Source organism: Chiloscyllium punctatum, chromosome 49 (assembly GCF_047496795.1).
Source record: "Chiloscyllium punctatum isolate Juve2018m chromosome 49, sChiPun1.3, whole genome shotgun sequence".
Taxonomy (NCBI): Eukaryota; Metazoa; Chordata; class Chondrichthyes; order Orectolobiformes; family Hemiscylliidae; genus Chiloscyllium; species Chiloscyllium punctatum.
Window position 1 is genome coordinate 16326922 of NC_092787.1, and position 14815 is coordinate 16341736.

The 14815-nt window shown below is 38.9% G+C and overlaps 1 protein-coding gene across 1 annotated transcript in view; it reads left to right on the forward strand.

Annotated features, from left to right (window-relative positions):
* ddx31 (DEAD (Asp-Glu-Ala-Asp) box polypeptide 31) overlaps positions 1 to 14815 on the forward strand; it is an 87444-nt gene that overhangs the window by 20505 nt on the left and 52124 nt on the right. The window contains exons 11-15 of the mRNA XM_072566254.1: positions 1722 to 1828; positions 2590 to 2822; positions 3505 to 3681; positions 5914 to 5973; positions 11823 to 11873. Of these exons, the coding sequence (XP_072422355.1) occupies positions 1722 to 1828; positions 2590 to 2822; positions 3505 to 3681; positions 5914 to 5973; positions 11823 to 11873 (628 nt within the window). The remainder of the gene's footprint in view (positions 1 to 1721; positions 1829 to 2589; positions 2823 to 3504; positions 3682 to 5913; positions 5974 to 11822; positions 11874 to 14815) is intronic.

A 14815-nucleotide genomic window follows, 5' to 3' on the forward strand; every position in this document is an offset into this window, starting at 1 on the left:
GGTGTACAAGATGATTAGGGGTTTAGATAGGGTTGACAGTGAGAACCTTTTTCCGCTAATGAAGTCAGCTGTTACTAGGGGACACAGCTTTAAATTAAGGGGTGGTAGGTATAGGACAGATGTTAGGGGTAGATTTTTTACTCAGCGGGTTGTGAGTTCATGGAATGCCCTGCCAGTAGCAGTGGTGGACTCTCCCTCTTTATGGTCATTTAAGCGGGCATTGGACAAGCACATGGAGGTTATTGGGCTAGTGTAGGTTAGGTCGGCTTCGGTCGGCGCAACATCGAGGGCCGAAGGGCCTGTACTGCGCTGTATTTTTCTATGTTCTATGTTCATGCGCAATGTCAGTGCCACAGTCTCTGCACCATTTTGAGCATGTGTGATGTCTGCGCCACAGTCTCTGTACCCTCATGTGCGATGACACTGCCGGTTTTCCTGCTATACTGCACAAGCGCTGATGTCAGCTGCCAACAGTGCAGCTTTCTGTGAGAGGTGCTGTATAGAGAACAACTTTCTTACATTTTTTTTTAAAATGAGCTGCGTTAAATTTACTTTTGTTAATAAATATAATTTCAACCTACATTCAGGTTGTGCTTTACTTTGGTTGATTTTTGAGTGTTTGTGAGTGGCCTGCCCCCAAACCCACTTTTCACATAGGCCCCATTATTTCTATTAAGTGAGGTTTTGCTGGAGCACAACTACAGCAATATAGGGAATTACCTGTATAATACGTGTGGCTCAATGGATAGCGTGCTCTCATCTTTTGAGTAAGCAAGTTATGGGCTGAAATTCCATTCTAGAGCCTTTGAGCACAAAACCTTGACTGACATTCCAATACAATATTGCTAGTGTTGCCTCCTTTCAGCTGAGAAGTTACTAATGCCCCACATACTCTCTCAGGTGGATGAAAAAGATACCAAGGCACAATTGTGGTGTATTTGGCAATATTTATCCCTCAATCAATTTTTAGTGATGCTGATTACCTAGTCATTATGAACAGCTTTGTTTATGGAAGTTTGCTGCATTTCTGGTGTTGCAACAGTAAATGTGCTTCAATAGTACTTAATTTATAAAGAGGTAAAGACATCATAAACGGCAGTGTGTAAATGCACATTTATTTTTTAAGTTAGGCAAGAATTTTCTAGTTTATAACTAACTGCAGTTTCAGATCCAACATTCCACTAAAATTGGGGTTTCAGATTCCCTCTCAGCATCATTATTCTTCTTTTCTATGAAAATGCTCGTTAAGAGACCTGATATCATCCCTTTAATGAATTTCCCCAGTTATAGGACGATTTATCAACCTGTTGTCTCTGATTCACAAACAGCATCTTAATCCTTTTCTGCAAACTGTAATGTTAAGCGATGTTTGTACAGTAGAACTGGAACTTTAATTAAAGTTTTTGTTTGTTACTTTTGCGGTAACTGTTTCCAACCAATAGATGTCTCTATTGTATTTTGCAGTCCATCACAACAACTTGAGGAAAACTTTTTTGTGGTGGGGTATGGAGTAACTTAGATGAGCTGAGTCCCATTGCTTTGAAAACTTTATTCATGTTGCTTTTACTTTCTAGGTCTTACTTCTGCTCTTTGCTATTCTCTGGTGTAAAGGAGTATAGTTAAGCTCTATCTAACATCAAGTAATTTAATATCTTGGTGAGAGAGCATAGAAATTCTTATGAAGAACATTTTTTGTGACCTATTTTTCTGTCTGTGAACAGGTTGCTGGATCTGGGTTTTGAGAAAGATATCACTGTGATATTGAACGCTCTAAATGCAGCACATGAGAAAAGACAAAATGTTCTCCTCTCTGCCACTTTAACAGATGGTGAGACTTTGGTTCCTGGTGAATAAATGTAAATACTTTAAATAAGAAAAGACCATAAATACAGCCATTAAGATTCCATCATTCAATTTAGTTTTACTGTTTGGACTGCTTGAAATCTGAATCTGGCATGGTAGTCATTTTGCTTCCACTGTGGTGTTGGATCAAATCCTGAGAATCCTGATCTAACAGCATTATATAATACGTTCACCACATAGACTACAATCATCAAGAAGAAGTTCCATCACCACCACTTTCTCAAAGGAAAATTCTAGTCTTGTTAATGACCCCTGTATCACCAGAATGAATAAAACTGGATTTCAGTCTGTGTTTGGGCAGATTGCCTTCAAAATCTTTTCCACTCGTATACTTTTCCCCATATTACTATTGTGGAGCACACCAATAATAGAGCAATGTGAAGCCTACTAAAATGTCATATGGCTCTGCACTATGCCATTGGTTTGAAAAGTTTTACGTTTTTAAAGAAGAAATTGTAGCCCAAGTACAATCAATTTTATTGGAGCAAAGTTCTCCTTTGCCAGCTTTGGTTTTTAAGGTATTTTTTTCAAGTACTGCGCAACATCCAAGTCATTCTTTCCCCTTGGAACTCAACTGCAAAATAATATTAAACAGCTTAAATGAGATTGTGCATATCAGAGGTAACTGAAGTAATCTAAAATCAGAATAGTCTATGACTCTCTGACTGTAAGTGCCCATTTTTCTTTGAAATATAATTGCTCAGTGCAATATATTTTTTATTTCAGGGGTGAATCGTTTAGCTGGGATCAGTTTGAAAGAACCAGCCAATATATATATAACTGAACCACGGCAGTCCAAACCTGTATTTACGACAAAACAAATGACGGCCAAGCAGGAGAATATTAAGGAAGATTTGGAATGCTTTTCAATTCCAGAACAACTTCAACAGTTTATAGTGATTGTTCCCAGCAAACTGCGACTAGTTACACTTTCAGCATTCATACTCCAAAAATGCAAAGTAAGAAATGGCCCTGAATGTGGTGATGTAGGATGTGGTTGGGGGATACAGTGGTGTATAGTGGTAATGTCACTGGACCAGTAATCCAGAGGAACAACTAATGTCTTGGAGGCATGGGTTCAAATCTTTCCAGTACAACTTCAACTCAGTTGCTAAATCTGGAATAAAAGCCAAGTCTTGGTAATGGTGAATGATGAAACTATCATTGTTCAAAAACGATCTGGTTCACTCCAGCAGGTGAAAGATGACTACCTTTCTAAACTGCTGGTCTACATGTGACATTAGACCACAGCAATATGACTGACCCTTAACTGCCCCCTGAAGTCATTTCAGGGTCAACAAATAATAGCTTTAACAACACAGCCCACATCCTATTGATGTGCGATGGGAAATTCTATTATTGGGGTAGTATGTCGGAGGTTAAAACTAATATGTTCATATTCCGTCAGGACAGTTTGAAAATTTGGAATCAGCTGGAGGATGTACACTGAAAAGAAAAATCTTCATTTTATCCTGTTTAACCCAGACAAAACTAAGATTTAGTTCCATTGTTGTTTCTTCTCAGAACCAAAACCATCAATTGATACATGGTCTTGTGCAATTTTCCACACAATAATTGATTAATTGGAACTATTTTTACTTCCGATCCAGTCACGTCTGATATTTTTTCTATTTTTCACAGATGGAAAAGATTCAGAAAATGATCGTATTTTTCTCTAGTTGTGAGTCTGTGGAATTTCACTACACCCTTTTCACAAATGTCCTTACTCCATATTCTGACAGCAAGGAGCTAAAGCATTTATCTTTCTCCGCTTGTAAAATGCAGTTTCTGCGCTTGCATGGGAACATGGAGCAGGAGGTGAGTTTACTTTTATTTGGGTATTGAAGCATGAAGGAACTGACACTTGACATTAAGAAAGGATTTTCCTTTTGCTGCCTTTTGATTTTTCACTATCAATGCCGCTCTGTAACCCTGTCAGTTTCCACACCATCTACCTGTGCTACTTTTGAAACAGCTGCTAAGAGGTGTGCAGGAGTACCGTGGTTGATTCTACTATTTATCACCCAGACTGCGTGGGTGAGATCAGAAATTCTCTGTGTGGGGAACTGCAGGGAAGAAACACCATGGTGCAGCATGTGATGTGCATTAGCAGGACGCCAGACAGTCATTGGATCTCACTTAAATGGTTGCAGAAACTCCCTAGTCAATGAAATGCACTGATTCTTGGCTTGGCTGTTAGAGAGAATATCTTAGTATATTGTAGAGCTCTATCTCTAGCAGGTGAAGAAAGTCTTTGTGGGAGGAAAAGGATCTGGAACCATCCACTCCCACCAGGCAAAGTAGTTTTATTTTTAAGTTTTCATAATTGCTGTAGTGTACGTGAGGAGGTTAATAATATGGCTCTAAACTGTGTGATATTCAACACTTTGTAGGTGTGACCTAGACATTTCTGTTTCAATTGTGCTCTAAGGACTGAAGTAAATGCTGCCATAAAAGAATTATCATTTGGGAAAACTCCAGTGGTTGATTATGACTGTGGCTGCCCTGGGGAAATTGTATTTTAAAATACAATGTTCTGAGTAACCTGCATTTAAAATCTTGATGTTTCCACCCAGAAAATGCAAATGCAAATTAAAATCCTAGCCATCGACTGTGATTTTTGCCAAATAATCAATGTAAAAGTGGAAGGAAAAACTGGCTGGGTAATGTTCCACACCTGCATTACTGGAATACGTTTACTCTACCTCTAATTGAGAATACAGTATGGACTTGGAGAAAATAGATTTAGTTTAAGGAAAACACACCAAGACTGACAGTTTTGATGCCCATTGTAGCCATTACACTTTGTGAGCCAGAGCAGGCTGGATATGTAGGACGCACACACCCTGACCAGCTGTTATCTAGCAAAACAAAGATTAAGTGGATGGGCGTCAGGGGAGGAATTTTAATGTTTATTACCCTGAGTATAATTAGTGCATTATGTCTTCAAATTAGAGCGTCAATGGAGCTAAATAGCATACCCCATATGGTACTGCTGAGCGGATGCACTGCTGCATTTCAGATACAATAAGATTCTTCTTACTGTCGTTATTGTTGTCACTTGCTGCTTACTGATACTTAAGTTGCCCAATCTTCTAACTCTGTCCCTACTACCAGAAAAGTGGTGCATGTTATTTCCAAGTATTTGCGTTGTTCTTTTTCTAGATCATTTTATACTTGTTTATTATGTTCTTATGCCATTAATCAGATAGAAGTGTTCATTACTTAATTGAAATTGAGATATAATTCATGCTCTCATAACTTATGATTTGTACTAGTAATTCGAGTGAGCTTGAACCCAGTGGAGTGATTATAACACCAGAATGGCCATGCCTTTGTAGGCGCTGGCCATGACAGACTGCAGGAAATGTCTGCATGTGCCACTGAAGTCAGTAGGTTGGGTAAGAGGAGGCCACTGAGACTGGGGGCGAGGTCGAGGCCGGGGCATATGAAGCAGAGTTTTCCCTCTATGGCAGCATCTGTGAAGCAGCTCTCCTCAGCCCCCACTCTTTTGTCATGTTCACCCTACCACTTAGTCCTCTCCAGCCAGGGTGCTAGCTGGGCAGGGGTTCTTCACGGAGATAGTGCCCTCATCAGGGGCTACTGCTGCATCTGTTTCCCCTAATCCAGCCTTCTGTTTCCCCATCCCAAAAACCAACTGGTTGTCCAGAGGCTAAAATCACAGACGGAACTAATGACGTTAGCTGGCTGCCACACTGTGTTCTTGCAAATGCATGCAGGTTGCTCTATTGGTGCTAGTGTTCACAATAAATGCATCTTCTTTCAAAATGATTCATTTCAAAGTGTAATATTCTATTGGAAAACAAGTTTGATCTTTAAGCTTCCATCTCTGTTAGATCTGAATATAACATGGATAGGTACATGGATGGGTGCTTAATCTAAGATAGAAGTTCGGCACAACATCGTGGGCCGAAGGGCCTGTTCTGTGCTGTATTGTTCTATGTTCTATAAGTGTTAAGTATAGGAATGCACTGTATGTTTTTGCACTCTCCGGTGATGGTACTGTTATTCTTTACTTTTATTTTGCAGGCACGGAAGCAGGTTTTTCTGGAATTTTCACAGTCAAAAATGGGTGTCCTTCTCTGCACAGTAAGTACAAATCTTAAAGGCTAGTCCAAAACAAGAGAGCATTGCATTAAAACGAGAGCCAAGCCATTCAGCAGGGATGCTGATAAACATCTTCATGCAAAGGGTAATAATTTACAAAGTGTGGAATTCTCTCCCACGAAAATAAATGGATGCTAGATTATTAATAAATTTTAAATCTCAGAATGATAGATGTTTGCTAGCCAAGGGATATTAAACTGAGATGGGTAAAAGGAGTTCACTTACAGATCAGTCATGATCTAACTGAATGCCAGAACAAGATTGGAACAGCATTCCTTACAAGTTGTTGTCTTCTGCGTGGACCTCTAAGGTCCATGCGTGGCAGTAGTTTTTGGAACTAGAAGTCAATGCTGCAAACCGTGTCGGCACGATGATTGTTGTACATGGAGTGTCAGAGCAGCTGTGTGCGTGCGCGGATAGAGGGAATGTTGGCCAGGGGTCGGTTGATTGGCATCCTCCCTTTCCAGTCCTTAAAGAGTGGTGAAATTCTTGTTTTGTTTTTTGTCTAGGGAAGTGAAAATCATTTTTCTGCTGTCTTATACAGAATAATTTCTTTATCTTTCAATTAATTTGCACGTTGTTCTCTGAATATTTTCCAGTTATCACTCTTCTCTGTCTTCCAGTTTTTCTCTTGTTTGTTTTTCTATTCCTTGTGCTTCTCTTAGCCAGATGGTTCTTGATTCTTTTTTTTTGTCTTTTTTTGCAGTCTTTCCAGACATATTCTGTTTCTCTGACACATTTGCTGAAAAATGTAATTAACTCTTTGATCTCCAAAGTGTTAATTACAACTTTCAAAATGACATTTGATGACCTTTGATTACATTCAAATTATCTTTTGATTACATTATTGAGGATGCAACTCGAGACAACTTGAATATTTCAATGAGTATGAATATATTAAAAAGCATTATTTGTAATCTTGCCATAAGATTGACTATCTGAGGCCATAAGGATGTTCAAATGAGGGCAATTTGCACAAGCACAGATGAATATGTTGGCTGGGACAGTTTATCATAGAATCCCTACAGTGTGGAAGCAGGCTATTTGGCCCATCAAGTGCACAGTGACCCTTTGAAGAACATCCCACCCAAACTCGCCTTATCCCCTTCACCCCGTATTTCCCATGGATAATCCACCTAGCCTGCACATCTTTGGACTTGGATGAAACTGGAGCACCCGGAGGAAACCCAAACAGACACGGGGGGAAATGTGCAGGCTCCACATAGACAGTCACCTGGGATTGAACCTGGGTTCCTGGCGCTGAGAGACAACAGTGCTAACAACTGAGCCATTGTGCTGACCAGTTTAACAAGGATTGGAAAAAGTAAAAGTTGCAAATATGTAATAACAATGCTGGAACTACACAGTAGATCCATCGGCACCTAAAAAGAGAAAAAGCAGATTTTTTTTTCCCCAAATGGAAAGCCGCCTTAACGGTTTTTTTCAATATCTGAAATTGATCATTTGAAAATTGTACAGCTTCAGAAACTAGATTCATTTTCAAGAACAATGATGAAAGTAACATTAAGTTTGTTCCTCTGGAAATTTTCTGAATTTAGGTTTCATGCAAGTTCAGCTAATGGTTTTAGCAGTATAAATGTTGATTGCAGTTTGGAACTGTTAGTAGTAAAAGACCACTTAAAGGTTTAAAGGATGTTTTAGTGTATATTTATAATTAGGAATTCACTCATTTCCATAATTTAAGGGCTATGATAGATCCAAAGCAATATTTATTACAATTGACACGAGAAAACATAGTGCATTTTATCAGTAACACAATGGTTGAATATACTGGAAAATTAGTGTCAGTATTTTCATAATCTGGTAAGTTATTTATTCTATAGTAGTATGCCATGTGATTTGACCACACTGGCATCAACAGGGAATGCCAGCATAGAATTGTCACTTTCGTCTCTTGGACAGTGAATTGGCAGAATGGTTTCACATGGTAGAACTCTTCTAGTTTACTAACTAAGTAGTAAAAATACTAATTAGAATTGATGCTTGTCTGTCATGATTTCATTGTTATCAGTTTGATGCTAGTTGTTAGAAATTGGTGTGGGTTCTCTCATGGGTAATGATTTTGCTGATTTTGAACAAAGCAAGTATCCTGATTACGGGTTTTACAATTCAAATCCCCTAAAACACACTATAAAATCATAATAGTGCAGCAATTCTTTCTAAATGTTAGGAGACCATAACTGGCAAAATAATTAAAATTCATTAAAGCTAAGCTGCCAGAATGTAGAGAAAAAGCTAACATATATTTAATTGAAAAGTTTTTTTTAAACATATGGACACACAATCTCTCTTCCACGCCATTCTTCATCCCCCCCCTCTCACACTGGCATCACCAGGCCATTGCCACCTGCAGCCAAGTGTTCCAGATATGTTCCCAAGCCTACATGAACTGTGCTCTTCATCTGCTTACTCAAAGACACCTGATGGCAACCTGGTGACTTCCCCTTATGGGAAGATTGCAAGCCTTTGCTTGGCATGTCCCGACACAGTATAACCATGTTAGAAGCTCAGTGGATTCCTGGAGTTTTGTTTGTAAGTCTTTTCTACTTAGTATTGCATTGTCATGCACTATAAATGTAAGACTGTATGAGCAGTATCTTTATTTGTCTCTGTTCTTCCTTTCTGGTCGTTTTGAACTAATTATTTGTTTAATAAAAAGGCAGGTGTGTCTTGTCCACTTAGAGCTAAAACTGACCAAGCTAATGCTGTCAGGTATTAATCGGAACCTTGTGTTGGATTGTTTTGGCTCTCCTTGCTGCTGCTCAGACTGCAGAAGGTGGCATTCTGCACTCCAAAGGTGGCAGATGCTGATTTCTAAACGTGTGAATCTTGACTATTTCCACCCACCGAAAATGTGTAAATTACAGCTATCGGGAGTAATTAGCGCTGATAAACCCTTCCGAGCTCATTCTGTTTGTGATGACGCACTCCTGAATTGCTCTTTCAAGGCAAGCTGTCACTAAAGAAGCAAGACTGAGCAAAAAACACCAGGATTTCATGTCTAGGCTTTGATTTTGTTTTTTCATGCTTAATCTGATTAGTGTATTTCAAGTTTCACTCCAAGGCTTTTTCTGTTTGTATAATTTTTCAGGTGCATATTTATTGATGTAGAATCTCTTTACTATGAAAATCTATTGCTTAAAAAAGAATTCACAGCATTCTGTAATATAATATCATCCCTGCACCGTTAAGACTCAATACAAAGCCATAAAATGTGGAGGGAACTTAAGGTTTTTTAAAAACTGCATAAACATACACAATTTTGAATTACTTTTCTTTTACATAGTTATTGACCTGTGGTTTTGCATATACAGTCATAGTTATAATTTTATTTAATTGACAACAAAAAATTATACAACAAAACCTTGCAATTTTTAACTGTATATAGCTACGAATAGTTTACCTTCACCAGATGAAATACAAAAGCTAAAACAACATCATGTTAAAATAAGTGTATATGCAGACACATCTACATAGTTGGCTGGATGATTGGTTTGCAATCCAATAATGCCAACAATTGGAGTTCAATTCCTGTACCAACTGAGGTCACCATCAAGGTCCCACCTTCTCAATCTTGTCCCTCGCCTGATGCATGATAACTCTCAGGTTAAACCATCACCAGTTGCCTCTCTGATGAGAGACCAGCCCTTTGGTCCTCTGTGACTCTTCACACTTAAGAGTATTACAAAAGTGTTAACTTTTGTCATTGAGCTACAAAAATACTGAAGAATGTTGAAATGCCTAAAACAGAAGTCCTGAGAGTTGTATGTTTGGTCACTTTCACAACCTGAAGTTTTACAATCTTTGCTTTTCTTTGTAAATTAATTTTTGTATTATTTCGTGCCCTTGAAATGAGCTATTGAATTACACGTGGAACCAGTTATTGTGGTATGCCATTGCATGTTAGAATGTGGGTGCACACATTTCGACATGCCCACAGTTCGCCATGTGGTGAGTTTTGAGCTGGGCTGTACCAGCAAGGACCATTAAATTATAACCATCGAATAACATTGTGACCAGAACAGATGACCCAAGTAAACTTTCAGCGTGAGCTTAACCCAGCTTGGTGCATGTCACCTCGATTAACCCCTGACAGCACTCAATGCTAGTTCGTGCCAGACTGTCCCTTTCTTTCCAAAACAGCAATCAGTTTAAAATACTAAACTTTGAAATGCTGAAAATTTTCTTGTGAATAGCCATGCAGTCCATTGTCCATGCCGGTGTCTTCAAAACTCTTTTTTTTTGTCCACACTGAGAATACTTTCAACGCAGATCTTTGTCTATAACAGTTGAACTCACACCCATTCTCAGCATTTTCTCACAATTTAGACACATTGATTTCCCCTCCCCTCTTTTCCCCCCTCCCCCCACCCCACTTTTACCCTACTATCACCACCATCACACCAGTACTACAGACCCTCGCCTGTGCTTTTATTTGGCAGCCTACAGGTGGGCCATGACTAATACTGCCAGTGTAGTGCAAACATGTTGTATGTTAAGCCATGCTTCAGTTTTGTTCTCTTTTGTTTAAAGAGAGACCAAGAAGGTTAATTATTTTTGAACCAAACAGTTATTTTAACCTATTAAATGGTAGCTATGTCAGAAATTAGTGGCAAAGAAAACACTGACCAATCTTAGTTTTGTAAGCATCCTCTTAGTGTTACAGTGAGATGTAGATGAGGGGATAAATGTCCCATCCCTTCCATTTTTTTTCCCCGCGCCCCATTACCTTGTCAGTGAACTTGAACCCAAAGGTACTGTCCCTTCTTGAACTATATGCATTTCTTTCACCCTTTGCACTATATTCTCGTCACCAAGAAAAGTTTGAATAATGCCAAAAAAAAACCTTTTTTAAAGCAAGCGTTGTGATATGGGCCTGAGTCTACAAAGAATAGGAATAAAATTAACCAAGTTGTTTGTAGGGGGGGATAGGACTTTTCTCCCTTTCTCTTGGAAAGATTTGAATTTTCAGTCCCATGTGACTGGTTGGTGTTTAAGCAGCCTTTGCTATATCGTTTTTGTAAAACGCAAATTTAATGGAGCTTGCAGCAGTTAAGTTTCAATCTACTTCACATTTACAAATAAGATTTAATGATGCCTTAATTGTTGTGTAAGCCTCTATGTAGATTCTCCATTTTTGTAATTTCTTTTGATGTAAATTTTCTCAGCTTGAGGTTAAAAAGCTTCAGTTCATTTTGGATTTATTCCTAGAATTGCAGTGTTGATTTGCTTCAGTCAAGCCTGCTCACATTAAAATGTTGCACATATTTTTAATTACATATAATATTGTCTCTCTAATTGTTCATTTGGACCTTGTTCTTTTGGTAATGGTACAGTTTTAGAAAAGGTCATTCATATGAATTGTGTGCACCTTGCACTGAAGAGCTAACTTAAGATGCCAATTTCCTCTGGTTTCAAGCAGTTGTAGGCGCTTCTGACAGCTTTAACTCCCTCTTATTCCTTCACTGATAGCATAGTACAATCTGTCGCCTGGACAACGGGGGCCACTACCCTGCTGCTGACTTTCTGCAAAAGGCAATAATGACTTTTGGCAGGATGTTGGGATGACAGTGGCAAAATGGTGGCCCCACCTAGTGAATCGTTAGGTTCCCTATCTCTGTTAGCTTGCTCACTTTGCAAGCTTCTGCACCAAATAAATGAGTCATTTGAATCCAACTGACAAGCTGGCACCGATTGCCCTGCGGTCCATCTGTACTTTCAGGCATCATGTAGCCCACCAAGTGGCATGCTGGGGTCTTGTCTCAGCACCATGTAATCTTCTATTCTGTCTGTCTTTTTTTCTCTGAAAGGACGTAGCAGCACGTGGGCTGGATTTGCCAGAAGTCACGTGGATTGTTCAGGTAAGAATCTTAAATAGCAAGCAGGCTTCCTTAGTGTACCAGAAATGATTCATAAGTTCTGTGTATGTTTTTTAAATAATCCTTGATTTACTCTGTCAATTACAGTAATGGTCATTTATTTGTTTCTCAGATAACAAACATGTTGTATTTTAATTTTTTAAGTAGCACAATTAAAACTTTGTGTTTTGATTGTAAAGAGGTTCTTCCCAGTCTGCCAAGTTTCTTTTTCCATTCCAGTGAAATGATTTCAACATTCAAATAAAGCCTATGAGGTGAATACTAGCCTTTTATACTTTACCATTTCACTGTTCATTCAAAGGCCTTTGCCAGTGGCACTTTGGTAATAGCTTCAGCTGGTGTCAGCTTGGCTCACTTATAGAGTCATAAAGATATACAGCTCGGAAACAGACACTTTGGTCCAATTCCTCTATGCTGATCAGATATCCTAAATTAATCTAGTCCCATTTGCCAGCATTTGGCCCATATCCTTGTAAACCCTTCCTATCCATATACCCAATTAGATGCCTTTTAAATGTTGTAATTGTACCACCCTCCTCTGCTTCCTCTGGCAGTTATTCCATACACATACCACCCTCTGCATGAAAAAGTTGTACCGTAGGTCCATTTTATATCTTTTCCCTCTCACCTTAAACCTATGCTCTCTAGTTTTTGACTCCCTCACACTAGGAAAAGACCTTGCCTACTTACTCTATCCATGCCCCTCATGATTTTATAAATCTATAAGATCACCTGTCAGTCTCAGACATTCCAAAGAAAATAATCTCAGCCCCTTCAGCTTCTCTCTATAGCTCAAATCCTCCAACCCTGGCAATATGCTTTAAATCTTTTCTGAACCCTTTCAAGTTTCACAACATCCTTTCTGTAGGAGCGAGATCAGAATTACATTGATTAGGCCACTTTGGAGTATTCTATGTCCTCTTGTGCAGCTGCAACATGACCTACCAACTCCTATGCTCAAGCACTGACCAATAAAGACAAGCATGCCAAACGCCGCCTTCACTAACCTATCTACCTGTGACACCACTTATAAGGTACAATGAAGCTGCACAATAGTATTCAGTGGTGAATGCAAGCTCTCAATCAAAGATGTCAGATTTTAATCTGTGCTGACAATCTAGAGTAACATTGAAGGAGTGCTGCATTGCCATTGGTGGTGTCTTTTGGATATTACACTGAGGCCCCAGCTAATTGCTGCAAGAGGGTATTCCAGTGAATGAGAAATTTGTTCATGGCAAGAAACCAAGAGATGAAAGACTTTCTGGAGTGGAGAGGAGTATGAAGTTATATAAGCCAGGAATCACTTTAACACCAATTCAAAATTTGACAGCACAGAAGTTAGGAGTTGGGCAAATACCAAGGAGAGTTGTAAAGGACTAGTAAGGATGAGTGGAAAGTGCAGTAAGGTCACAGTTGCTGTTTAATTTGGAGAAATGTCAGCTTTCATCTTGGAAGGAAAAGCCTTTTAAGGAGGTTACTAGATCTATAAGTTAAATGGAAGCATACTGAAGGACATGCATGAGCAGGAACACCTCCAATGCATATGACTATACATGCATCTGCAGATAAAACTATAATGAGGTATCGTTTTACAGTTAAGTATAGGCATATGATTCGAAAGGCTGTGATAAATTTGCAAAATTGCTCTTCTAGGCCAAAGTTTGAGAGTGTTGTGTGCAGTTTTGGATGCCCGGTTTTAGAACAGAAAATGAAGTTGTCAGTAGAAGTAGAATGTGGGTCACCAAGATGAAGAATGTCAAAAGATCACAAGGAAAGGATTGAGATAGTGAGACAATTTTTCAGCCTCCGCTGGCAAAGACGAGAGGATATTTAAAAATTGAGTGTAAAGGTAGATATTAGGAAAAATTTCTTTGAATGTATGTTGGAATACAGAATGATGTACTACCAATAGCATTCTAAGTAACAAATACTATGTGCTCTATAAGAGGACAGTGGAGAGTTTAGGACTGTGGGATTGGTTTTTGTTTGCTCCAGCAAAAACTTGCCAGTCGCACACAGATTTGAATAGCCTGTGCTGTAAACCTTCTATGCTTTTGAACACATTAAGAGTAATGAACCATTATGGTGCCTTCTAAAGGGAGTTCAGATTTGTATGGATTAACTGAATCTAAGCAACAAGATTTTGAATTTAATTTGTTTACTGCCTCTTTAAACAAATTGATAGTACTATTTGACTGCATCCCTTGAGGTATTAACTTTTCAAATTGGGTATTAAACTGAGCTTGTGCCTTCCCAATGAGTTGAATGGTGAGGATTCCAACATTAAGTGTCATAGTGGGAGCGGTAATGAAGTCCAGAACTGTATTTCCCAAGAAAGTTAGAACCTTCACCTCCCTGTCATCTAAGTGAGATTGTATCATAATGTACACGCTGGTTTAAATATTTTCCAAGAATTGAACAGTGGAATTGTGCTGTAATTGCAATCCAGGGGACTGAGTAGAATACTCCTTACAGGGTACCCCCGTGGGTGGAGGAACAGGAACTTTACATGCTCAGGATTTCTATCTTCTGAAGGTGACCTTTAGGGAGTAATTATTTGCTTTCACAAATAAGCACTTATAACTACAACAGCTTGACAACTTGGCCAGGATGTCGAAACCTGTCCGAGGTGTAAGATGCGTGGGCTATTTTGGGTCTGTTTCACTGGCTTCAGCCACAGTTGTAACTGTGACATTGCTGTCTCCTGTTTCCATGGAGATGAATGGCAATCCTACAACCTTGGCATGTGTCTGCATTTTTCTGTCAGTGACAAACATGTTTTTATTTAATGGTTGCATAAGCAGCCTTGCAAACTTAGATGTTCAAATTTGTAATTTCATAATAAATCTTATGTTTTTCTTAGTGGTGGACCTCTCATCAGTACTGTACCTGCACTTCAAAAGTAGAATGTAGTTATAGATTTA